This window comes from Cervus elaphus, chromosome 13, assembly GCF_910594005.1.
Source record: "Cervus elaphus chromosome 13, mCerEla1.1, whole genome shotgun sequence".
NCBI lineage: Eukaryota > Metazoa > Chordata > Mammalia > Artiodactyla > Cervidae > Cervus > Cervus elaphus.
In genome coordinates, this window is record NC_057827.1 from 33,015,904 (window position 1) to 33,042,881 (window position 26,978).

The 26,978-nt window shown below is 42.5% G+C and overlaps 1 protein-coding gene across 2 annotated transcripts in view; it reads right to left on the bottom strand.

The window, feature by feature from the left end:
* The window catches only part of LOC122706945 (neuronal acetylcholine receptor subunit alpha-7), a 141,048-nt gene extending 114,740 nt beyond the window's left edge, over positions 1 to 26,308 (bottom strand). For both annotated transcript variants that reach the window (XM_043922550.1, XM_043922549.1), the window contains exons 1-2: positions 26,178 to 26,308; positions 25,789 to 25,928 (exon numbers count right to left, since the gene is read on the bottom strand). In XM_043922550.1, the coding sequence (XP_043778485.1) occupies positions 25,789 to 25,928; positions 26,178 to 26,223 (186 nt within the window). In that variant the 5' untranslated portion in view covers positions 26,224 to 26,308. The remainder of the gene's footprint in view (positions 1 to 25,788; positions 25,929 to 26,177) is intronic.
* Positions 26,309 to 26,978: the final 670 nt, after the last annotated feature.

Below are 26,978 nucleotides of genomic sequence, written 5' to 3' on the forward strand. Positions count from 1 at the left end.
TATATCACAGGGGAACATGGCTAGCATTTCCCCCTCACACTTGGCCCCTGAGAAGCCTACTGGGGTCCTGGGCCTGGTCCTCCACCCTCCAAGGCACTTTCCACCCACGTGGGCCCAGGGGCATGAGAGAGGGTTAGGAAGAGCAGAGCCAGGCAGGGAGGGACTTTCAGGGGCTGGAGGATCAGGGGGAGAGCAGTTAGCATTTCTCCCACCCAGCCAGACACCAGTAAGCTTGCTAGGGGTCCTGATCCTCTGTGCTCCAAGGCAGACACTCTGGGGCCCCTCTAGGCCAGGCTGAGCCTATCCTCTACCCCCATACCACCAGGGCCTTTGCCAGATGCAGAGGGTGTGTCCTGAGCAAACCCCACCTCTACTTAAGCCCTGTCCCTAGGGCCTTTCCTGGCTGCCTGGGTCCTGAGCCTAGACCCTACCTCAGTCTAAACCGCACCTCTGCCTGAGCTCCCTCCCCTGCCCAGTCAAGACTTTTTCCAGATTTATTCTTTTTTTGCTATTGGGGTTCTGTTTTACCCTCTGATGGTTGTTTCTTTCTTTTTTTTTTTTCCCCCGAATATATCGTTAGTTTTCTAAATTTATTTTACTTTTTATTCTGTTATTGTTCTCCATTTTTGTTTCTTTTCTTGTTTTTGTTTCGTCACACAGCTTGCAGATCTTGGATCATAAGCCAGACGTTGGGTCTGAGCTCATGTGGTGGCATCATGTAGTCCAAATGACTGGACTAACAGACAACCTCAGACTCCTGGGCATATTAATCAAAGTGAGGTCTCCTGAAGTTCTACATCTCAATACCAAGACCCAGCTTCATCCAACTGCCTGCAAACTCCAGGGCTGGAAATCTCTGGCCAAACAACCAGTAAGACAGGAACACAGCTCCACCCATCAAAAACTTGTATTGTGCTTACTCATTCCTGCCACCTCATGGACTGGAGCCTGCCAGGTTAACTCTGTCCACGGAACTTCCTAGGGAAGAATACTGGAGTGAGTTGCCAGTTCCTCCTCCAGGGCATCCTCCCAACACAGCTACTGAACCCGTCCGTGTCTCCTGTGGCTCCTGTATGGGCAGGCAGATTCTTTACCACTAGCACTACCTGGGGAGCAAAATAATACAGGACAGATGAAGAAGCAAGGGAAAAACCTACAGCACCAAATAAATGCAGAGGAAATAGGAAACCTACCTCAAAAAGAATTGAGTAATGATACTAAAGATGATCCAAAATCTCAGAAATAGAACAGAGGAACGAATCGAAAAAATGTAAGTAATGTTTAACAGGGATCCAGAAGAACTAAAGAACAAACACAGATGAACAACACAATAAATGAAATGAAAAATACACTAGAAGGAATCAATAGCAGAATAACTGAGGCAGAAGAACAAACAAGTGAGCTGGAAAATGGAATGGTGGAAGTAATTGCCAAGGAGCAGAATAAGAGAGAGAAAAAAAAAAAAAGAATTAAAGACAGTCTCAGAGAACTGAGAAAACAGTAAATGTACTATTTACAATAGCCAGGACATGGAAAAAACCTAAATGTTCAATGACAGATGAATGGATAAAGCAGAGGAGGTACATATATACAATGGACTATTACTCAGACACTAAAAGAAATGACAAAGGGTTATTTGTAGAGATGTAGATGTACCTAGAATCTCAGACAGAGTGAAGTAAGAAAAACAAATATTGTATATTAACCTACAAATGTAGAAACTAGAAGAATGGTATAGATGAACCTATTTCCAAGGCAGGAATAGAGACACTGATGCAGAGAACAGGGATGTGGACACAGATAAGTAAAGGGAGGATGGGGTGGATTGGGAGATTGGAATTGACATATATTTGCTACCATGTGTAAAACAGATAGCTAGTGGGAATCTGCTGTAAAGCCCAGGAAGCTCAGCCCAGCGCTCTGTGGTGACCTAGAAGGATGGAATGAGGGAAGGGGTCAAAGAAGGGGGCGATGTATGTATGCATATAGCTGATTCACTTCATTGTGCTGCAGAAACTAACAATATTGTAAAGCAATTATATTCCAATAAAAATAAGTAAATAAACTAAGGCAAACTAAAAAAATAATAAATAAGCATGAAACTTAAAAACAAAAACATGATTTGGACACAAGCATACATCCTCTTCTTCCCAAAATTAAAAATATGTGCAATAAGTAATGTGTTAAGGAATAAATTCAATCTTACCAAAACAAACATGAAAGGAGACAAACAATAACTTGATCTGAAAAATAAATGGATGAGAAATGATGACTGACAGAGTTCTCCAAATACAGATCTAAGTCCACACGGAGGAGGCTGAGATGGAGCCCAGAACAGCTCACAAGTGGGAAGGAGCAGGTAACCATGAAAGCACAAGTGTAGAGGAGGTTAAACGGGAGGACTGGCATCAAGTGTTTATAAGAATCACTTAGATGCCCCAACATACTCATATGCAGGGCTGGCAGCTGCTTCTCCCTGTCCTGGCGGGATATTAGAATCTTAGTCTCTGGAGAAGACAGCCCAGAAGGATTCTGTATGCCAGACAATGGCAGAGCTACAATGGAAGTGATATGCTACAAACAGAGGTAGGTTTAAGAATAACTGACTCCTCCAGCCCTTAACCCCTCTCAGCACTCAGAACGCTGATTGCCTGGCTCAGGCTGCCTAGGTGGCAGACTAGAAAATTTTTTTCTGGCCAAACTCATCAGCCTGAGAGAAAAGATCTAATCATACTAACATCTCCAAAATAATACCTTCTGAGCCAGACCGTGCTGTAGGGAAGCCTACACCACCAATCTCTCTGAGACTCTCATACACTCACATACAGACATGCAACCCCAATCAAAGTCACAGCATTACAAGAAAGCTTCTAATATAAAAAACAGGGTCAAAAATATAAGCAAGTAATAAAGGAGCTTTGAAGAAATAGACAATACCGGGAGCAGATAAAAACATCCAAAACTTCAACAAAAAAAAAATTTCAGAATGTAAGAGAAGCTATTGCATCAATGTAAAAAGAGCTAGGTTTATCATGATGCAGTTTCTAACAACAAGCAACAATCAGAGTGCAAGACAGTTCTTGGAAATTGGAACACTGAAAGAAAAAGAAACAACAAAATTCAGAGGGAAAAATTTTTTGCTTGGTTGCAGATACTACAATCCATCAAGCAGAAGGGAAAAAATAAAGCCACATAAGACCTGGCTTACAGATTTCAAAACAAACTTATGGTTACCGAAGGGGAATGCTGGGTGGGGAGAGGGCTGGATTGGGAGTCTGGAACGAACATATACACACTACTATACATAAAACAGATGATCAACAAGGACTTACTATAAAGCACACAGAACTCTACTTTATATTCTGTAATAACCTACATGGGAAAAGAATCTGAAAAAGAGTAAATATGCATTTGTGTATAACTGAATCACTTTGCTAACACAAAGTTTGCACAGTGTTAATCACCTGAAACCAACACAATACTGTAAATTCAAACTTTTTTTAAAACCTAGAAACCATTTCTTCTACACTCCCTTTCTCAGACCACTACTGATGGGCACCATACACCAGAATGAGAACATAAATCTAGAAAGGAAACAACACAGGACCCTGAAAAGGACATAACTGGGAAAAAGCAACAGGAATTCTCTGCTTGAGTTGCGGTATATTAAAGTACAAAAAACATATTTTTTTTCCCTTTGTCCCAGGTTCCTGACATGACACAAGCTTCAAAAATGCTTGGAATTTTCTGATAGGAATGTCTTCATTATGCTTAAAAAAGTAACTGGTGGCATCCTGAAGAGCTTCAGGATGGGTGCTGGTCAGGAGGAAAACCCTGGGGGACGTTAGAGGGCTGGAACTTTTGGCTCAACCTTCAGGGAGGTGAGGGAGTGCTGGAGATGGAGCTCAATAATGTTGCCAAAAATCTAATAAATTCTAGCCACAAAAGGGGATTTCAATAAAAACTCTACACCATGAAGCTTGGAAACTAAATTCTGAAGTTTTTTTTTTTTTCTTCTTCTTTTAAAGTTTCAGAAGTTTTCATCTGCTCCCTGTATTGTCTGTTTCTTCAAATCCCTTTATTCCCTGCTTATATTTTTAGCTCTGCTTTTATGTCAGCTCTTAGGAGAGCTTCCTGGCTGGAAGGGTGGCGCAGTATACCAGGAGAGTAACAGCATAGCTCCTGGGCTCTGGACCTTCCTCCACCTGGCCCTATGTACTCTTCATCTGGCTGCTAATTTGTACCCTTTGTAACAAAATGATCCTTGTCAGTATAGCAACTTCTTGAGTTGTGTGAGTTGTTCCAGTGAATTATCCATCCTGGGGTTTGAAGAGGCCTCAAATTTGCAGCCAGCCAGATAGACATGCAGACAGCCTGAAGACCCTGTTTTGAGTCTGAAGCAAGAGCACCCTGTTGGGAACTGTGCCTTCATCTTAAAGGGTTTGATGCCAACACAGAGTAGGTCAGGTCAGAATTGAACTGAATTGTAAGACACTCAGTGTCAGAGGTTTGTTGAGAGAACCCAACAGTGAAGGAAAATTCCAGTTCAACAGCTGCTAATTTAGTTACAAGCAGCAAGACAAACGTTTCTGAGCACGCACTTCTAAAAACATGGACCATGAAAACCATGTTTCTGAATGTAAGGACAGCAATTTATACTTCTTCTGGAAGGTTTGGGGAGGAAACAATGATGGTTACATGAAAAATTCAACAACTACGGAAAAACAATAAATAGTGTTAACTCTGAGGAAAAATAGTTATACTAGAAAATAAATGTAATCATAGCCACAATGATTGGTTCATGCAAATTGTGATTTCATAATTTTAATACATACACTGCATATTAATTTAACCAAAAATTATGATACAATTTCACTGGGAGAATAAGGGAAGAAAAAAAGAAGTGTATTATCTGGAGGCAGGGGGTGAAGAGACAACTAATTCCTCATCTTCGGTACTGGAAAGTCCTTAGATATTGACCATAACTCTAAACCAAAAAGCAGTAGTTACTATAAGCATTTTATTTAGAGATACAATGCAAATTTAGAGACAATGCAATTCTCAAAGAAATATCCAGAGTTGAAATTAGACGCTTCCAGGAAATGTACACTGAGGCAGGGGTGTAAATAAGCATTTAACCTATGTGCAAGAACCATATTAACAAAACACATTTTTAAAAAAAGTTATCATCACCCACAATGGGACTATGATGTTATCACAGTAAGCAGCATTATATTTTAAGGGGCAGAATCAGAGGTGCGGCAGGGTTCCCAAGCTCACACAATTATGGAAGGTTGGATCAAGTTTGAAACTGTTGTTATGATCCCAAATCTTGTGTTTCTCTCTCAAGCTTCCTAGTATCAACCTGTCAATCAGTGTTTTGATATTACAGGAGTGAAAAAAGATGAATTCTGATTGGCAGGGATTGGGGAATCTCTTTATAGAAAGTATCCTTTGGACTAGGCTTTGAGACATCTCAGGCTGTTCCCTGCAGGCAGGGAAAAGTGCCTGGACCATATACCTGCCTCCTCTCCTACTACTACCTGGCTTCCTGTCTGGGCTTGGGAAAGCATGGAGCTCCTGCAGTTTACTGACCACAGGATCCTGATGTGTGTGTCTGATGAGCTCCTGACAGTCTGTAAACCATCTACACTCTCTCAGGACCTAATGGCCCCACTATTACAGCTCCTATGAACTGCACCAATGTTGGTATGCAATCAACAGAATAAGATGAATAACTACATCTGACAGGGCTGCTACAAGTACTATATTTGGTATCACACTCACTACAGAGCCAGGCACTGGTACTGGATCTTACAACCCATGGAGGACTCAAAGTCTGAGACCCACAGTGCCCCTCATGATGCCCAGCTCTGCCCATCGCTTCTTGATGGGTGTGCTCCATCCTCCCCCTGGACTCTGATTCAATACTTTCATGCCTCCATGAAGCCACCCTCCTTCCCAGGTGAGCAGCAGATGGCTTTACATGATGACTTTGCATTCTCAGGGTTCTCCAGAAAAAAAGGAACCAATAGGATGAATATATATAAATATATATACACACACACATATGTATGTGTGTATAAGAAGGAAAAAAACGGGGCAGGAGGGGTGCCACATGGCTCGCAGGATCTTAGTTCCCTGATCAGGGATTAAATCTAGGCCATGGCAGTGAAAGTGTCTAATTCTAACCACTGGACTGCAAGGGAATTTCAAAAAATTTTTAATAAGGATTGGCTCAGACATTTTTGTAAGACTTGGCTCACACAGAACTGGCAGCACAGTCCTATAACCCACCATCTGGAAAACCAGGAGAGCTGGTGGTGTGACTCAGTCCAAGTCCAAAGGCCAATGATGTCAGTGCCCCCCAGGACTGTAAAGCTGGAAGGTCCATGAACCATGAGCTCTGATGTGAGAGGGTAGGAGAAGATGAGCAAATCAGCCCTCACTCTGCCATTTTGTTCTATCATGACCTAAGTGAGTTGCATGAGGCCCACCTGCTTGGATAAAGGTGATCTTTACTCAATCAATTCACATGCTAATCTCTTCCATGATGTCAGGCACAGTCAGCTCTTGGTCTTGTTTTTGCTGACTGTATAGAGCTTCTCCATCTTTGGCTGCAAAGAATATAATCAATCTCATTTTGGGGTTGACCATCTGGTGATGTCCATGTGTAGAGTCTTCTCCTGTGTTGTTGGAAGAGGGTGTTTGCTATGACCAGTGCATTCTCTTGGCAGAACTCTATCAGCCTTTGCCCTGCTTCACTCTATACTCCAAGGCCAAATTTGCCTCTTGACTTTCTACTTTTGCATTACAGTTCCCTATGATGAAAAGGGCATCTTTTTTGGGTGTTAGTTTTAGAAGGTCTTGTAGGTCTTCATAGAACTGTTCAACTTCAGCTTCTTCAGTGTTATTGGTCAGAGCATAGACTTGGATTACCGTGATATTGAATGGTTAGAAATCAACAGATCATTCTGTCATTTTTGAGGCTGCATCCAAGTACTGCATTTCAGACTGTTTTGTTGACTATGATGGCTACTCCATTTCTTCTAAGGGATTCTTGCCCACAGTAGTAGATATAATGGTCATCTGAGTTAAATGCACCCATTCCAGTCCATTTTAGTTCTCTGATTCCTAAAACGTCGACTTTTACTCTTGCCATCTCCTATTTGATCACTTTCAATTTGCCTTGATTCATGGACCTAACATTGCAGCTCCTATGCAATATTGCTCTTTACAGCATCGGACCTTGCTTCCATCACCAGTCACATCCACAACTGGGTGTTGTTTTTGCTTTGGCTCCGTCTCTTCATTCTTTCTGGAGTTATTTCTCCACTGATCTCCAGCAGCATATTGGGTACCTACTGACCTGGGGAGTTCATCTTTCAGTGTTCTATCTTTTTGTCTTTTCATACTGTTCTTGGGATTCTCAAAGCAGGAATACTGAAATGGATTGCCATTCATTTCCTTCTCCAGTGGACCATGTTTTGTCAGAAATCTCCACCATGACCCATCCGTCTTGGGTGGCCCTACATGGCATGGCTCATAGTTTCATTGAGTTAGACAAGGCTGTGGCCCATGTGCTTAGATTGGTTAGTTTTCTGTGATTGTGGTTTTCAGTCTGTCTGCCCTCTGATGGAGAAGGATAAGAAGCTTATGAAAGCTTCCTGATGGAACAGACTGACCTGAGGGGGATACTGGATTTTGCTCTGATGGGCGGGGCCATGCTCAGTAAATCTTTAATCCAATTTTCTGTTGATGGGTGGAGCTATGTTCCCTCCCTGCCATTTACCTGGGGCCAAACTATGGTGGAGGTAATGAAGATACTGGTGATCTCCCTCAAAAGATCCCATGCATGTACTGCTACAGTCTGTGCCCCCAACCCTGCAGGAGGCCACGACTGACCCATGCCTTTGCGGGAGACTCCTGGACACCCACAGGCAAGTCTGGGACAGTCTCCTGTGGGGTCACTGTTCCTTTCTCCTGGGTCCTGGTGCACAAGGTTCTACTGTGCCCTCCAAGAGTCTATTTCCCAGTCCTGTGTAAGTTCTGGCAGCTCTACAGTGGGGTTAATGGCAACCTCCTCCAAGAGGACTTATGCCATACCCACTGGACATGGAACAACAGACTGGTTTTAAATAGGAAAAGGAGTACCTCAAGGCCGTATATTGTCACCCTGCTTATTTAACTTATATGCAGAGTACATCACGAGAAACGCTGGGCTGGATGAACAACAGCTGGAATCAAGATTGCTGGGAGAAACATCAATAACCTCAGATATGCAGATGACACGACTCTTATGGCAGGAAGCGAAGAAGAACTAAAGAGCTTCTTGGTGAAAGTAAAAGAGGAGAGCGAAAAAGTTGGCTTAAAGCTCAACATTCAGAAAACAAAGTTCATGGCATCCAGTCCCATCACTTCATGGCAAACAGATGGAGAAACTGTGCAAACAGTGGCAGACTTTATTTTTCTGGGCTCCAAAATCACTGCAGATGGTGATTGCAGCCATGAAATTAAAAGACACTTACTCCTTGGAAGGAAAGTTATGACCAACCTAGACAGCGTATTAAAAAGCAGAGACATTATTTTGCCAACAAATGTCCATCTATTCAAGGCTATGATTTTTCCAGTAGTCATGTATAAATGTGAGAGTTGGACTATAAAGAAAGCTGAGCACCGAAGAATTGATGCTCTTGAACTGTGGTGTTGGAGAAGACTCTTGAGAGTCCCTTGGACTGCAAGGAGATCCAACCAGTCCATCCTAAAGGAAATCAATCCTGAATGTTCATTGGAAGGACTGATGTTGAAGCTGAAACTCCAATACTTTGGCCACCTGATGCAAAGAGCTGACTCATTTGAAAAGACCCTGATGCTGGGAAAGATTGAAGGCAAGAGGAGAAGGGGACAACAGAGGATGAGATGGTTGGATGGCATCATCAACTCAATGGACATGAGTCTGAGTAAACTCTGGGAGTTGGTGATGGACAGGGAGGCCTAGGACGATCCTGCAGTCCATGGAGTCGCAAAGAGTCAGACACGACTGAGCAACTGAACTGGACTGACCCATTTCACAACAGAGTGATTATGGATGAGACTTGCCTTGTTTCTGTCATCATGTGTTGCCATTTCCCCACAGTATTTTGTTGGGCTTCTTAAAATCATTTCTAAATATTATTGGAACGTTCAAATTTTTTTGTTTCATTTTCAAGATTTGAAAATTTCAGAATCTCTTTCCGCTTGCATAGTGATAATTTAAAAATTTTGAAAACACATATTTTCACTTACATCTACACACACACATACATATACATACAAACATATGTATACAGAGACATTAAAAAGCAGAAACATTACTTTGCCTATAAAGGTCCGTCTAGTCAAAGCTATGGTTTTTCCAGTAGTCATGTACAGATGTGAGAGCTGGACAATAAAAAAGGCTGAGCGCCGAAGAAATGATGCCTGCAAACTGTGGTGCTGGAGAAGACTCTTGAGAGTCCCTTGGAGTGAAAGGAGATCAAACCAGTCCATCCTAAAGGAAAACAATCCTGAATATTCACTGGAAGGACAGATACTGAAGGTGAAGCTCCAATACTTTGGCCACCTGATGCAAAGAGCTGCCTCACTGGAAAAGACCCTGATGCTGGGAAAGATTGAAGGCAGAAGAAGAAGTGGACAAAAGAAGATGGGACAGTTGGATGGCATCACCAACTGAATGGACATGAGTTTGAGCAAACTCCAGGAGGTGGTGAAGGACGGGGAAGCCTGGCATGGTGCAGTCCATGGGGTCACAAAGAGTTGGACACGACTGAGTGACTGAACAACAACAACAATGATGTGTAAAGAAAGAAAGATATGTATGTGTGGGTTACAGACTACTATCAACATTTCAGGGATAGCTGTTTGACAATTAAGCTTGATGGATATTTTTTTGATCTCTTACAAGTTTTTCTTATATCCCACTTACTTTGTTTTGTTTTTGTTTTTTTTTTCATAACTGGAATACATTATCTAGCAATGCTTTCAGATAACATATGGGTGGTAAAATCTGGATCCATGTATATCTGAAAATTCTGTTTTTCTAATTGGCTCTTTAGAGATTTGGGGATAATAATTTCTCACCTGAGCTATGATATTATAGACCATGTCTTTTCAAATCCCAGATTTTTCTGATAAGACCACAGATGTCATTTTGGCAATTATTTTTAGCAAGTGATTTTCCCTCTGTCCTGAATGAATTTAAGGTGTTGTTTTTTTTTTTTTTTTTCCTATCCCTGGTGCACTGAAATTGAAGTGTTCAATGAGTCTTTTACATTAAGTTTTTCATGCTTTCCTTGAACTCTAGAAGCTTTCTCTAGAAGCTTTTTAAAAAAAGATCCTTTCTTTATATTCTTACTTTCCATTTGGTCAGTTATCTCTTTCTGAAATATTTTTCTAGACTCAAGTCAGAATTTATTCCAATGTCTACTGTCAATCCATGGTTTCTGAATAAAGTTTCCCACTGAAGGGTTTCTTCGTAAAAGCAGATTCAAGTCTGGAGTGAGCAGTACAAGACAGCCTTGAGATATCTCATTTTATTTTGTTCTAGAAAACAGAGCAACTATCAAGGATCAGAGAGAGCTTACCAAAAGGACACAGGAGTCACCTTGATAATCTGAGCATCAGAAACAAAAATAAGTGGAATGAAATAATATATATCAAATATCCCCCCCAAATAATTTAAATCATTATAATAAAATCTCACTGGTCATCTACTATTTGAGTATCTTGAATACTGCATAATATGTTCAAAAATTAAAAAAAAAAAAGCAAAAATATCCCCAAACAAAAAAAAAAAGGAAAATGCCTGGGTTCATTCAAGTCCCCAAATCTTCTCTGCTTAGATAAGAATGGTCCTAATAATATAGCACTTTGTTCATAGGACCACACGTGTTGATACACATCTAAAAAACTACCTATTAACAGGGGAGACAGAAAAAAAAAAAAAAAAAACAGGGGAGACAGGCCCTGAATCCCCCTAGCCCAGATTACATCTACAGATTTCTTACAGACATGATGATAAACTCAGGAGTCTCATTTTCCTCCAAAAGAGCAGCACTTCTGAAACAGGTGCAATCTTTCCAATCCAGACAAATCCATACCATGCATTCCATCTTGCTATTCCTTTCCTCTATCTAAGACAAGTTTCAAGCCCTTTAAAAGTATTTCTTTCTAATGCTGTGTGCTTTTAAAGTGATATTAAAAAAAAAATGCAGGGAGCCAGTGGAAAGCTGGTTTGTGATAACACATCAATGACCAGCTGCTCCCTCTGCGGATGCAAACCACCACTGGAAAGGAAACACATTTCCTGTCATGAGTATTCATTCCCTTTCAGTTTTTAATTTAATCCAGTGCCTATAATTTCCCCTGTCATCAACAATGAAAGTGCCATCTGCACATTGTTGCTTTAATGCCTGCTCAATGGTTATTGACAAAGGAGCATCCTGGTCCGTGGCCATCACATTAATTGTTCCACACACGGAACAGGAGATGGGGTCCAACTGGCCTGATGCCCTTCAAAGGAAGGGAAGAAAGGAGGTGAGGGGGACCTTCCTGCAGCCGAGTGCCAGTCCAGCTCCTGGTACAGAGAGCTGCCTTCAATGCTTCTCATTCCTGAGACCAGATGTCAGTACAGACCACTCCTTTCAGAGAAAAGCCTCTGGTGCAGTTTCCATTCACTCTGGGACTGTAAAACACAAGACCACGGATACAAAGGACAAACCAGATTCAGAGAGATTCCCCTATGTTTAAATATCTATGCTGCATGCATTTTACCTAGCTGAAAAATAAAAAGTATCTCCTGACCTCCAATTGTCTATAGGATGTGCCCCTGAAGACTAGCCAGAAGCACTTAATGTTTGAAAATACTGTGATTCTCTAGGCTTTGTCTGTTTTTATCAACGTGTCTGTTATTCTTTAGTTTCCATCAAGGAATTTTGTTGATCCTCAATCTCCAGATATTTCAGGCAAATACAAAATATTATCCTAAATGATTCAATCACAATTTGATGAGTAACCACAATATTTAAAGCAAAAATAAATTTTAAAACAGTAACATTCTTGGTTTTATTTAAAACAAACAAAAAAACCTTGTGAAGAAGTTTTTTAATGTTTTCTCTTAAGCGTTTTAAAGCTTTTGACCAATTGACTTTTAAGACCCATACAATGTTTCATTTACTCTATAAGCCATAAGTATAAAGTCAAGATTTTTCAAGTTAACATACCAAAAAGTTCACTACCTCACAAAGACTGGTTTTGAAAATAGTCAGTAGAGAACTGTTTTAAGTTGCTTAAGACACTTTGGGGAAATTTTATTTTTCTCCAGTGTCAGATTATAAGCATCCAAACAAAAATAAAAACAGTAAACCCATCTCCATCTTGTTTGTGAGCCATCAACATCCATCATGAGACCCTGCCTTGAGGTATACCTGCCAGCCTCAATAAATAAGCTCATCCTGAAAAGACTATTTCTACCAAAAGATTCCAAATAATTGGACTTTAATCCTAACAAGAGTCCAAAAGTATTTGATAATTTAATAGGTTTCTTACAGTAACTGCCTCTCCTTCTACAGGGGCCACAATAAAGAAAACATTCATTTACATTTAAATAATTATAAACCTAAGATGTATATAAAAATGCTCATTCTCTCAGTTCCTGATTGCCCAGGTGTTCACTGCTCAATCAGTTTAAAGAAACACAAATATCAAAATGACATTGCAGAAATGTAGACATGGATCTGTGAATCAAATAATGAATTAAAAATACAAAATAACATTTTTGCCCATTGGCTTAGTTGCTGATAAGAGTATCCAGTAAGGTTCTAGCTTAAGATGTCAGCTTATACCCATCTATTTCCCCTCTGCCCTCAAGACTACTGAAATTAAAATAAAGGAGAGAAATGGTATGCCAATGAAAAAAAAAATGTTGTCTGCTATATCAGTAAACAAAGATGTTACAGCTATCAAGCCACCTCATTAGAGCCACCCCTGATGGTGAGTCATGAGGGAATTCAGGAATGGAAACAGAATGCCTGCCATCAAGCAGTCAGTGACTGCAGCCACCCCCAGTGGTGTCCCCTGAAGGGACTCTGGATGAGAAAGCCCAGGATCCTGGCCCCAGAGAGCTGAGGTGCATATGAAAGGAATGACTTCAGTGAGCCCAGACTCTTGCATCTTCCCATACATAGAAAATGCTAAATTCCTTAACTTGAGATGTCTGGTTTTCTTTAGGTAACAGTAATCTTCTGATGCACTGACTACCTGGTCTTTGTTGCAAAATTCCTATAAACCTTGGCTCCTCCCGTCCCGTGCTGTGCTTAGCCACTTCAGTCGCGTCCGACTCTTTGTGACCCCATGGACTGCAGCCCACCAGCCTCCTCTGCCCACGGGATTCTCCAGGCCAGAGTATTGGAGAGGGTGGCTTCTCCCTTACCTCTATGAAAAAGTCCCTTATAGCTGAGATCCTGTCTTCTGGACTTAAGTCCTCCGTCCTGTCCACCAAATAAAGCATAATTCTCAACTTGCAGGTTGTACTTTTTTTTTTAGACAAGATATTCAGCACATCACAAGAAAAGAGCACACACACAGAGGCTTGGTGGCTGCAAAAGCCAACGAAGGAAGACCTGTGCTCAACGCTGAGTACGGGGCTGCAGGGTAGAGGGAGCAGATCTGCCATGTAGAAGCCCAGAGTTCAGAAGTGCCCTGAGTCCAGAGGAGGGCAGGGAGGATGGAGTGGAGCTGTCACAGGTGAATTCAGAGCAAGCTCTGTCAACTCCCTCCTGACAATAACAAACTACCAGGTTTCTCCTCACTCCATAGAGTCAAAACTCAAACAAACTGATCTGATCAGTGAGTGCTGAACAGAACAACATGGCAGCCACTCCAAAACCTGCCTTCTAAGTCCTGGATAGGTGGCCGGTGCTATGAGCCTAACATTCATGGGATTCCCAAGGCTTAGCTGTGCCCTCCCCTAAAAGCATAAACTATCTCATTAATGTTTTTTAATGTTGGCTACTTGTTGCATCCTTAATAATTTAGAAATACTAGGTGAAGTGAGGTATCTTACTAAAATCAATGTTCCCTGCACCATTTATTTTTTAAACGTGACCACTGGAAAATGTAAAATCACATCTGGGGTTGACATTACATTTCTATTAGACAGCCCTGAATTAGGAAACAAAGCAGGTCATGTGAAAAGAGATGCCTTTGGAGCAAAGCATTCAGTCCTTGAGCATTTACTCAGTCCTCAAAAATGTAACAGGCCTCCTCTGATACAGCACTTCTACTAATGTTTCTGTCCCCTAATATAAAAATAAGAAGAGATACTAAGAACCAGAGGAACTTTAGAAAGTCTTGACAAATACATAGTAAAAATAAACAGAAAGGCAAAGTAAATAAATAAGCAACATTAAAAGAAGGGGAGGAAAATAACCCTAGAAGAAATAACATTGCTTAGTTTAAAACAAATGAACTACAAAAATAAAGAAGGAAAGGACAACCCTCCAACCAGTACTCCCAGAGAAAGAGGGCCCAGTGTACAAAAGACAGAAACGGTGAAAGGAGGACCTACTGGATGTACAGCGTGACCAAAGACATCGGGATAACAAGGTACAATGAGATTTGGTGAAGAAGGTGAAAAAGGAGATCATCTGAGCTTGACCCCAAGTCAACTGACACCAGGCACACACAACCCCAATGAATGGCACAGAAACACAGCACTGAACCCACAGAGAAGGAAACAGGGGCTTAGAAAAATGGCTTTGCAGAGAACAGTGCTTACACTGTCACAAGATCGTGAGGGCTGTTTTTTGTTGTTTTTTTTTCCCCAAGTCAAATCAAGCTACTGTCAAGTGACAGAGAAATTAAATAAGACTGTGGCTCAGCTGGTAAAGAATCCGCCTGCAATGTGTGAGACCTGGGTTCGATCCCTGGGTTGGGAAGATCCTCTGGAGAAGGGAAAGGTTACCCACTCCAGTATTCTGGCCTGAAGAATTCTATGGACTGTAGAGTCCAGGGGGTCGCAAAGAGTCGGACGTGATTGATTGACTTTCACACTCACACACACACACAGAATAGAATGTAAATGTTACCAATGTGGACATGGAAGGACTTCAAGAGAAGTAGGGGCAGAAAGGAAGTGATTACAGAGCAGGAAAGCTGAATTCCAGGATTCCAGGCAACAGAGATGACAAGAAGCTTTGTTTTTTTCAACAAGTTAGTTTGTAGATATAATTAAGATTACTATAATTTTTTTAAATTGATTAACACTGGTTTTCTTTTCAATTTAAGTCAAGTATAGTTGATTTAAAATGCTGTGTTAGTTTCGACCATAAAGTGATTCAGTTATACACATATGAATTCTATACCATACTTTTCCATTATGTTTTATCACAGGATATTGAATATAGTTCCCTGTCCTATATAGTAGGATCTTGTTGTTTATCTACTCTATTTATAAGTTTCAAACCCCTCCCCCTTGGCAACCCCAACCCCCTTGGTAAGTTTGTTCTCTATGTCTGTAAGACTGTTTCTGTTCCTTAGATATGTTCACTTGTGCCATATTTTAGATTTCACATGTAAATGATATCACAAAATTGCTTTATAACATAAGTTTGACGTATAGAACATTACATTTCCACTTCTGTACACTCCAGCAGGCTCACCACTAGAAGTTTAATTTCCATCTGCCACCCTCTGTTGACACCCTTTACCTGTTTTGTACTTTTGAAGGTGCAAACGTGAGCAGCGGAAGAAGCAAGAACAGAGGTAAGAGGGGAGGTAAGGAGAGCTGTGAATGAGCTGAGTTCATACCTATCATAATAGGAAGTCACAGGAATGAGTGAAGTTGATCAATCCAGGAAGAGGACGATTAAGATTACTAAAATAGTGTCCTAATGGTGTCATAACCAGAAACAGAGGCAACAAAATGTATCTGGGTAAGAGTCAGCATTGAGACGGCCCAGGGCTTTTCTGAAATCCTTTATTATTGGTTCTGTAAATGCTGCACCTTATTGGCATTTATTTGTGTTTGTATTTCAATAAAACTTTATTTACAAAAATAGGCGGTGGGCAGATTTTAACCTGTAGGCTATAGTTTGTAATCACTGCTCTATTTGTTTTTTACTACTTTGCACCTGCTAACCCCAAACTCTCAATCCATCCCCCACCCCACCTGGCAACCACAAGTCTGTTCTCTGTGTCAGGGAGCCTGTTTCTGTTTTGTAGACAGGGTCACGTGTCATAATAAAAATGTCATAGCCCTGGCATTTTCTCCGTATCATGTACACATTATATAACTGAAATGTCTCTCTCGGGGCAGACAAAGTAGACAATACAATGCCTAAAGCAACAAAGTGCACCAATCACGCAATCATTATACTAACAATCCTTTAATTAGCCTTGGAAAACAAAATAATCATCAGTCTAGAGTTCCATGTGAAGGTAAAGCAACAACAAAAAGCCTCTAAATGCAAATATATAGAAAATTATCTTCAGGAACTTGAGGAAAGGAAAGATTTTTCTAAAGATAACATAATATACACTAAACATAGAATAAAAGGATTACAAAATCAGACAATTAAGAATTTCTGTTCATCTAAAGATACAATTTATCTGTAAGCATGTGTGTGCATGCTAAGTTACTTCAGTCGTGTCCAACTCTTTGCAACCCTATGGACTGTAACCTGCCAGGCACCTCTGTCCATGGGATTCTCCAGGCAAGAATACTGGAGTGGATTGCCATGCCCTCATCTAGGGGATCTTCTTGACCCAGGGATCATCGAACCCTTGTCTGTCACATCTCCTGCATTGGCAGGCAGGTTCTTGACCACTAGCGCCACCTGGGAAGCCCATCTGTAAGCATGTGAAGTATGAAAGTTGCTCAGTCATGTCCGACTCTTTGCAACGCCATGGACTATATGGTCCATGGAACTCTCCAGGCCAGAATACTGGAGTGGGTAGCCTTTCCCTTCTCCAAGGGATCTTCCCAACCCAGGGATCAAACCCAAGTCTCCCACATTGTAGGTGGATTCTTTACCAGCTGAGCCACAAGCATATTCTACTTCAATGAGGAATTTATGAAAAAGAGAACATTAAAAGAGTGGAAAGACCAGCCAGGGTCAAAGATACTCGCAAAAACATTTTACAAAGGGCTCAAGTCCGTAAAATAGAAAAACACATACAAATCCTAACAAGGAAAGAATAAAACCACACACACATACACACACAGATAAAAATAGGCAAGAGACATGAATAAACACTTTGCAAGAGAAGATGATATCCAAGTGGAAAATTAAGAAATGAAAATGTCCTCAATTTTATTGGTAATCAGGAAACCACTAATTAAAAACACAAGGAAATATATCACTCCCCACCCACTAGAATGGTAAATTTAAAAGACTAAAATACAAAGTGTGGGTGATTATGCAGAACAAGAAGAATTTTTCAGACACTGCTGGTGAGAATGTTAATTGGTATAATCATTTTGAACAGGTTTTGGCTTCATCTGGAGAAGTTAAAGACATGCCATCCAAGCTCCTGGCTAGTCCCTTCCTATGCATACACACGTGATAGAAATACATAAACATGTGCATCAAAAGATGTATGTGGTTGGAATATTCCTGTCAGTGTACTTTACAAGAGTCCAAAAACTAGAAACAACTTAAAAAACCTCCATCAACAGAATAACAAATAATGCTACATCCACCCAATAAAAATGAATAAACTGCAGCAACAGGCAAGAACTTGGGCGACTCTCACAAAAATAAAAGTGAACAAAAGCAAACAAAAGAATACACACTGTGTTCTTGTGTGATTCCATCTATACAGAGTCCCAGTGAAGGGCAAAATTAAACTCTGATGCTTGACATTATGCTGTGGTTTTCCAGTACACAAAAAGAGGGAGAAGAGTGAGTCATCTTGGGTGGTAGTTACCTGCATGGTAACCTGTGACAATTCATTGAGCTGGTTTTGATATTTTGCCACACAGGGGACCCATATTACACTGCAATTCAAAGTTCAAAATGACTTCTCAAATGAAATCTGTCTAAGAGCTAGCCAGCGTATTAAAGGTTACTTCAAATGTCAATAAAACATCTTAAGGAAAACAGTGAATAAATGAATGTTTCTGGACCAGTGATTTCAATTGTAAATGTTATCAATTTGAGTTTAATCAATCAGTGAGCAGCCTTGGCTTAACTTGTTTAGTCTGAACCCCTCCATATAACACATTATATGAGTGAGCTTCTGAAGACAGATACAGTAGAATAAAAAACTGTTTTATGATTCTAAAGTTTCAAAACACCTGGAGCTCAACCTGACCACTTGCCTTCTCCCCACAAAATAAAACAAACACATTTTTTCTTGCTCAGAAATACCTCTTTTACCCCGAGATAGGAATCTTTACTGACAATTTGCCCTCAGTGATCCCAGAATAAATTTCCCATGCTGAGGATCATCTCACAGGTGGCCCTCCTTAACCATGGCAGAAACCGTCACCACCCCCCACGCTGCCCACTCCCACCTGCAGGGGGCACTGGTCAGCCCATTCTGAGGCAGACTCTGAGTCTGGAGTCAGCCCCATGTCCAGGCCTCTCCCACTACCCTGCTGGACTTTAAACAATTTCTTACTTAATTTCATGTTAGTTTCAGTCACTTGTTTGGCTCTCTGGAAGTTGTGACTCTGAGGCTTTTGCAATAACTACAAGTTTTTTCTCTTGGAAACTTAACAAGCATATTGTGGAATGTCTTATCTTGTGATATCCCAAAAAAACATTCAACAAAGAGAGATAAGAGTAACAGGTGTGTGTGTGTGTGTGCGCGCACATAAATGTGCACATGCAAGCTTTTGTTTTTTTTAAATGGTTTTGGTTTTTACTTTGAGGGCTCTTTGACTAAAACACTTTATAGCTGATGTGGAATGCAAATTAAGGAAATCACTGAAATAAAGAGAATGAGAATTAGAAGTTTCAAATTAGTTTCTTCCCTAAGAAGTAAAACTCTACCTAATCCTGATAAATCAATAAGTGAGCAGAGATTTTCACTAGCATCTCTCCATGACAAGCCCATTTCTCTTCCTTTAACAGCATGTCAGGGATGAATCAGGAGCTCTGAGAGAACTAAGCCTTTGGGGAATATCTTCAAGGGTAGACTTGAAAGACAACATTTACAAGAAAGTGTCCTTTAGTGAAAGTGCCCATAATCCCCAGTCTATAAAGCTAAAAGAATTCTGTACCTTTATGTCCCAGAGCAATAAAGAGGTTTAACGGGGGTACAATTTCTACCATAATAAATCTGGATCAATTATAAAGATGCATTACAAACAAGTTTTAATTTAGAATTTCAGTTCTGCTACCCGATAAAAGAAAGGAAATGAAAGAAAGCTGAGTGCCGAAGAATTGATGCTCTTGAACTGTGGTGTTAGAGAAGACTCTTGAGAGTCCCTTGGACTGCAAGGAGATCCAACCAGTCCATCCTAAAGGAGATCAGTCCTGGGTGTTCATTGGAAGGACTGATGCTGAAGCTGAAACTCCAATACTTTGGCCACCTGATGCAAAGAACTGACTCATGTGAAAAGACCCTGATGCTGGGAATGACTGAAGGCAGGAGGAGGAGAATGATGAGATGGTGGGATGGCATCACTGACTCAATGGACCTGAGTCTGAGTAAGCTCCGGGAGTTGGTGATGGACAGGGAAGCCTGGCATACTGCAGCCCATGGGGTCGCAAAGAGTCAAGACACGACTGAATGACTGAACTGAACTGAACCCACAGTGATGAACTAGGTAGTTCTCACCCACTCTGCAGTGAGAACAACTGGGAAAATACAATGAGAAATAGTCAAAGAATAGGGCAATGAGGAACAGCAGGGCCAAGGTTCAGGAAAGGGAGGGAAGTTTAGAGAATAACAGGGCCCGGGGCCACTTTTCCAGAACCATGTGATGATTTCTAAAGCAATGCCTAGGAGGCCAAAAGTTAAAGCAAATCTTGGCAGACTCAAGAGCTAGCAGGACATAGTGGGGTTCAAGGTCTACAGAATAGAGGGAAGACCTTGCTAAGTTCTCTATATTCACACTCTAGAATGTATATGCAAAATTGAGAAACAAACTAGCCCTCTGAGGAAGGGAAGCCCAGGTCCTCCTCTTCTCAGTCACTAACTGGATTAAGGTGATTTGTGCTTGCCAGACCTATAGCCTGAGTGTTGGTCAGAAGCAAACATAAAATGGAGGGAGGTATTGTCAAGTGTCAAGATCTTTGAATTATCTCTGTGATTTTTCACACACAAAATCTACGACAACATAAAACACAACAAAGCTTTGAAGTAACATCATGAATCATTTCAATAAATACTTTATAAGAGATTTCTAAGATAAAAATACAAATAGGGATCAAATACACAGTGGTAGTGAGAGTTACATAATAGTGGGGAAAGAACACAATCTTATTTTAAAATTCAGTTTACCACTTGGCCTATTTGTGTCACTTTAAAAGTAATGCCTGCTAATATTGTTTAAGGTGCCATAATGGTGTTATGCCATTTTAATTTTTAAATATTTCTCTAAACAACCTATGAACATAGAGAAAAGTCTGAAATGCACCAGAAGGCCTTGAGTAATGGTGATTTGGATGGCTTTTATTCCCCTGCAGTCTTTTTTTTGTTTAATTTGATTTCCTACACAAAACGTTATTTGTAGCTGCAAGAAACATCACTTATAAACACATTATTAGGATAATTAAATAACTGCACCTTGGGTTTTCTTCATAGACTGTCTTCAAGGTGTGAAATTTTTACAGCAAGTATTTGATAATGTTAAGTTTGAGTTGTAGCATTTCACATAGTGGCCAGTAAATGTAAAATTGTAAGTCTGATAAAGCAGAGCAGAGCCACCAAGGGATTTCAGATAACACACAAGCCTTCAGACACTGGACTCCACACCCATGCCTACATTCTGCAGTAGCAAACGCCAAATGCACAACCACTTAGTTCTGCTGTCTTGTGACTAAAGTTTCTAAAAAGTTGAATCTGCAATCCCAAATGTATAAAACAGCAAAAAGTCATCCCTGCATCATTATGTATTATACATTTCTATATAATTATGTGTTGATTCTTATTATTCAGTTTAAATACCTTGCCTTCTGGACATGTTTTCCTAACTATGCACATTTATTTTATGCAAATCAACACTCAGAACGGCCTTTAGATGTGTGTGTACAGACAAATGACTAAATGGAATGCAAAAAGGAGAAATATTATGGAAACTGTTGGTAGTTTAGAATCTTACACTTGCATCACTTCAAAATGATTTCTTAGGTATTATCTCATTCCCAGCCCAGTTACAAGCCCATGTAGTAAATTAATAATCACCGTTAAGTCAGACTATGCAGTTAGGAATAATTTAGGTACCTTCAGTTAACAAATTTATCTATGTACCTACATAGAATTCTTACACAGTTATATATCATAGACAGTACGCCCAAAAGGTCTCTGGAATCTGTCCTTGTCTCCACATTTCCACACTGACCATTACAGTTTTGACCTCTTCATCCTTGCCTACATTTTCTCGTCTCTTTAATCTGTCCCCCACACACACCTCAGCATCCTTGATGTAAACACAGATCTAGTAATATCCCACCTCTGATTAAAAATCCACCACCCTCTCACTCTCTACCTTGTGCCTCACTAAGGGGGCCTGATAGATAGCTAAAGGAGATCACAGTAGGTAAAACTATCCCTGTGAAAACACATGGTTTGTCTTTAAAAGTTTACGTACATTTTTTTTTCATTCGTCTATAATTTATACTTGTTGGGTTTAATACAAATATTGTGGTTTGGACTGTTTCCACTTCTAGAAAAATATGCAGCGGCAAGCTGATCTTGCAGCTTCATGAATCCTCTGGCACACCACCACCACCTCCTCATATCCTGGGAGATATACCCTGATGAAGGCCCAAGAAGAAATCTCAACTCTGCAAAGCCACTCGACATACCTTATGCTCAACATCTCTTCGGTCTATGGTATGAACTCACCTTAGCCCTCCTACCAGAAGATAACCCCCGTCCTTCATCTTGCAAGGTGTGTTTCTAGAACATCATTCTCACAAAAGGGTATGTAAGAGAAAGTTAGTAGTTTGGTTAGTACGACATCCCTCTTTTAAGAATTCTCAACACACATAAGCACGTTCAAGTTTCTGAAGAGTTTTGCAGCACAACTACAGCAAGATCAACTGGGAGCCAGCGCCCCACAGAACACACCCTGCTGAGGGTACGGTGTCCTCCCACTCTCATCTTTCTTCACCCTGTTCGTTCGCCTCACCGGGAAAGCCTTCCATGTTTTCTCCAACTGGCAAACTCCCACTCACCTTTAGAAATCTAATTCCTAGCCACCTGGCTGGAAGTAAATATACCCTCTTAGGTGTGTCTGTATCACATTTGCATTCAGGTACATGTGAGATACTCTTGAATTTACATGTCAGTCTCCATAGATAAGACTGCGAATTATAGAAGCAGAAATAATCCCTTAACCATGTATAGATTCCCAGAATCTAGCAAAGTCCACATGAAGATTTCAATAAAAAATATGTGTTGAATAAGCTGATGAACAGGTAAACAATCTTCCACGGAAATAAGACATGTAGAATCATACATTATCTCCCTGTACTCCAGCCGGGAAATCTCTGCTGGCAGGAAGTGGAACAATAACAAGATTTGGAAGGAAAATGGTCTCTAGAACAGCCCAGTCAGAATGGGCAAAGGACCTCTGGAACTGAATTTGTCAAGAGAACCTGATACCAGTTAGGGCTTGTCACAGGAATCAGTTATGAGTCATTGTATCTCTGTCCAGGGTCTTGAGAGTCCGGCTGGAAAGCCCTGGCTCTGTTTCAAAACCAGACAGACTCAAGTCTGGCTGGAATACAAATGTTTGCATATTTCATTATTTCTGATATAGAGACTTCCTTTTCACCGTAATCTCAGGACAGTCACATTCAATCAGTTACACTCAAGTGGTTTAAATAAATTACGTTGATTTTTTTTTTTTCTACAAAAGAAGTTATGGATTCTAAAGGAGGCTGGACATACAAAGGACTTGCAAGGCAGCTGTGACACAGCCCTGCCTCTAACCAGTGAGCAACCCTGGCCAAGAGACCACACCTTTCTAGGCATTGATGTCCCAACCGTTGAGGAGCTACATTATGAAGATAAAGCAAATCTTCAGTGAATTACCAGTGTGTGCCAAGCGCTTTCTCTTATTTAATCCTCTCAAAACCCTGTGAAGTGGACATTATTCTCATTTTACACATGAGGAAACAGAGCTTAGAAAGTAAAGTAATTTGTTGAAGGCCACTCCATGAGCTCACAATATTGGCAAGCTGGGAAGTTCAACACATTCACAGCTAGATCCACGGTCAAGGTGAGACCAAAGCTTTCTCCCCTCCCACCCTCCTGTGACCTCTGGCTGCTGACAGCGGTCTTCACGAGTGCTTCTCTCTGGTATTGCATTGTTGATGACACACACTGCTTATAATTATTAATCTTCTTAAAATCTTCTAACTTGACAAATGTTTGCATTTCACTGTTTTTTTTAGTTGTCACATCATGTAACCCTAGCTTATACCCAAACTTTTCATAAAAGCCAAAATCTCTCATGCAATTTGATTCCTGAAAGGTCTCTTAAAGAGATGGAGGTACTAGGAAGAAGCCTGCAGCTTCCTGGTGAGTGGCCTTCTCTCCAAGAGAGGCTGCCACAGCCTACGGCACCTGCTCCCCTTGGTCACTGCTCCCGCTCCCTGGCTGAGTAGCCACTGCCTCTCCACATCCCAAGCATCCAGCACAAGGACCAAGCCAAGACCAGGAGTCGTGACACACACATACCCACAGTGAGGCCCATTTGGGGCCAACCGCAGGCAAATGGCGTGGGGGTGGCTTTCATTTTCTCACCACTTTGGAGTGTGCTAGCTCATCTAGTCCTCTGTAATGTGCATGCGTGAGTTGGGGATGGGGGTTAATTTTGTTTTATTTAGATGAAAATGACCACTGTCTTCTGTCTAACCTTGCAGTCTCTCAAAGTTGCCTCCACAGTCTTCAGGTCATCACAATGACCGGTGAAGTGCTATCCTGTCCAAGGTATTAACAGGAAAGTGCAGACTCAGGATGCTTGAGAAACTTAGCAAAGATCAACCAGGTTTCCCCTGTGGCTCAACGGTAAAGAATCCTCCTGCAATGCAGGAGCCACAGGAAACAAAGGTTCGATCCCCGGGTTGGGAAGATCCTCTGGAGGAGGCCATGGTAACCAACTCTAGTATTCTTTCCTGGAGAATCCCCATGTACAGAGGAGCCTGGCAGGCTACAGTCCATAGGGCTGAAGAGTTGGACATGACTGAATCAACTTAACACACACACCTAAGACCAATCATCCAGAAATGAGCAGAGCCAGAACCTACCAAGCTCCCAAGGACAAATCCTATGATTCCTAAAGTAACAGAGAAGCTGCTCCACATAGTCTGCCTCCCCAAATGCCACAGGGCTTGTGCCCACCCCACCCATCCCCCAAAGCCTTTGAGATTCCATTTCTCTGCCCTGGCTCTGCTCAACACCAGGGCAGCTTTCTCAGCACCTCTTCCTCTAACCCCACATCTCTGTCCTTTCCTTCTTCCTACAGTCCAAGCTCTCTAAACAGCATTTTTTGCCCTGGTAAACCACGGGACAGCACTTGTCTGCTTTTACAGCTCTCCAGTGTGATAGTTTCTCCATGTCACTGCATACACACTGAATATTTTGAAGCATAGGTCTAACTGTGGAATAGGAGGGATTACACATTTAACACAGGTGTCCTGTGGGTAAAGAAGCCATTCATCTTAGCAATTGTAACTACATTAAATGATGCAACATACAACAGTTTAATAGAACGGGTGCTCTTTATTTGCAGGATAATGAAATCTCACCTTTCTTCTTACACTTCTGGAGACTCTTAGCACTTTCCACCTGTTGTAGCTTTTCTCACATCCCTTTCCTACCTCATTCTCCCCTCCTTGGAACACCATCATCCCTGCATACTGCTCCGGAGCCGAGTCCAATGCTTTGTACAGGCTAGACCCTGAAACTCACTTACAATGACTTAAATGCTTTCATTAAATATTTGTACTGTATGAAGGATGTGCCAATGAAAATTGAATACCCAAAGCAATCTGGAAGAGCAGAAGAACAAACTTATCCAGATTTTACACAGATCTGCCAATTGAAGTGAGCACTTCTGCAAGAAGCCCGTGGGGCTGGAAGCAGTTGCCTGAACGAGCAGACAACTGTATCCGGGCAGCGGAGGCTTGCTCATCTTCAGAGCAGGACCACCTGCATTAACCTCCCCAGGAACCCTGCCCATTATTGGAACTGGGGAGGGGGGTCTAAATGTTCACAGCTGGTCCTCTGCCTGGACAGACGAGTCAGCTGCAAAGTCCAGGGCCAGACCCGTACCCAGACCAGGGAAGCCGCAGAAAAGTCTAGAAATGCCTAAATTGACACCCATATCAGACTACATGCCAATACTTATACCAGAAGGGGTACTAATGTGTGACCATTCGGACCTATTCTTGATGATTCCTGACTCAGGATGGAGACACTTTCACCCTGAGTTTCCAATCCGAGGGCAAGTCAGGTCTCAAGTACCAGCGCACAGGTGGCCTGGGCACGCCAGGTTCCTCCCTGGGCGGCTGGGGAAACAGAGGCACACGGCGGCGGGCAGGCCCGGGCCCGGCCGGAACTTACCACGTCCATGATCTGCAGGAGGCTCAGGGAGAAGTAGACTGTGAGCGGCAGCGAGTCGTTGGCCACCGGCCTCTCCAAGGGGTTGTAGTTCCTCAGCAGGTCCTTGTAGAGCTTCCTCTGGAACTCGCCTTGTAGGGACACTTCAGGAGAGGAGAGGAGAGACGCGCGGGCTGCTCAGGGCAAGCCGGCGGGGATGCGCCCCCTGCCCGCACCCCCAGCCGCACAAGCAGCGCAGCCCAGAAGTGCTGGGCTCGCCTTCCACCGGCTGCGCCTCCCGCCGCCCTTCGCAGCAGGCGCGAATCCCCAATTCCGTCCCCGGCGCGGGGCGCCCCGAGCCGCCTGGGATCCCAAGGAGCAAGAGTGGTGGCTGGAGAGACCGGCGGCTTTACCGTGCAAGATCGACGCTGCCAGCGCCAGACACAGCGAGCCGCGCATGTTGGGGGCCGGAGCTGCGCGTCTCGGAGATCAGCCCTGGCCTGAGCCTGCGGCCGCAAAGCCGCCTCTCCCGCCTAGGCTGGCGCGCCTTTAAAGAGCCCAGCGCGCGCCCACGCCCCGCCCGCCCCCGCGCGCCTCTCCACGTGACGAGCCCCGCCCCCGTCCCCCGCGCCCCTCCCCCCAGCCCTCCGCCCGACCCCAGCGGAAGGCGGCCGCGGGGGAGACAGTAGCCCAGAAGTCCAGGAGAGGCGCGCCACCTCCCCGCGTCCGTCTCCACCGAGCGGTACCCGCGTGCCCGAGGCTGTCAACGGCCAGGCTCTGCCTGTCTCTTCTGTCCTTTGTCCCCGGTCCGCTCGCTGCCACTCTCAGACAAGCCACGCCGGGTCGCTGGGAGAACGGTGGGACCCTTCTGAATCTGGCTCCCCAGGGCCCTGCCTCCACGCCAGCTGCTGGATGCAGAGCCCAGGAACCAGGCTCTCACAGGTTCGCGAGTCCACCCAAAGGAGAGGAGACAGACATGAGACAGGTCCCTCCTACCCCCGCGAGCCGTGGTGGATGTTCTTCCAGCAACCATTTGCTGGGCATCACCAGCCTGATTCTCAGATGGTTCTGGAGGTGTCCAGAGGACAGCCGAAATCTGCCAGGGAAGCATTATTCAAGGAGGAGACGCTGCAAAAGTGTGTGATGGAATTCCCAGTGTATATCTTCTTCATGTTTAGTTCTCTTTTAAAGGCGATTCAAAAGGTTGGGAGAAA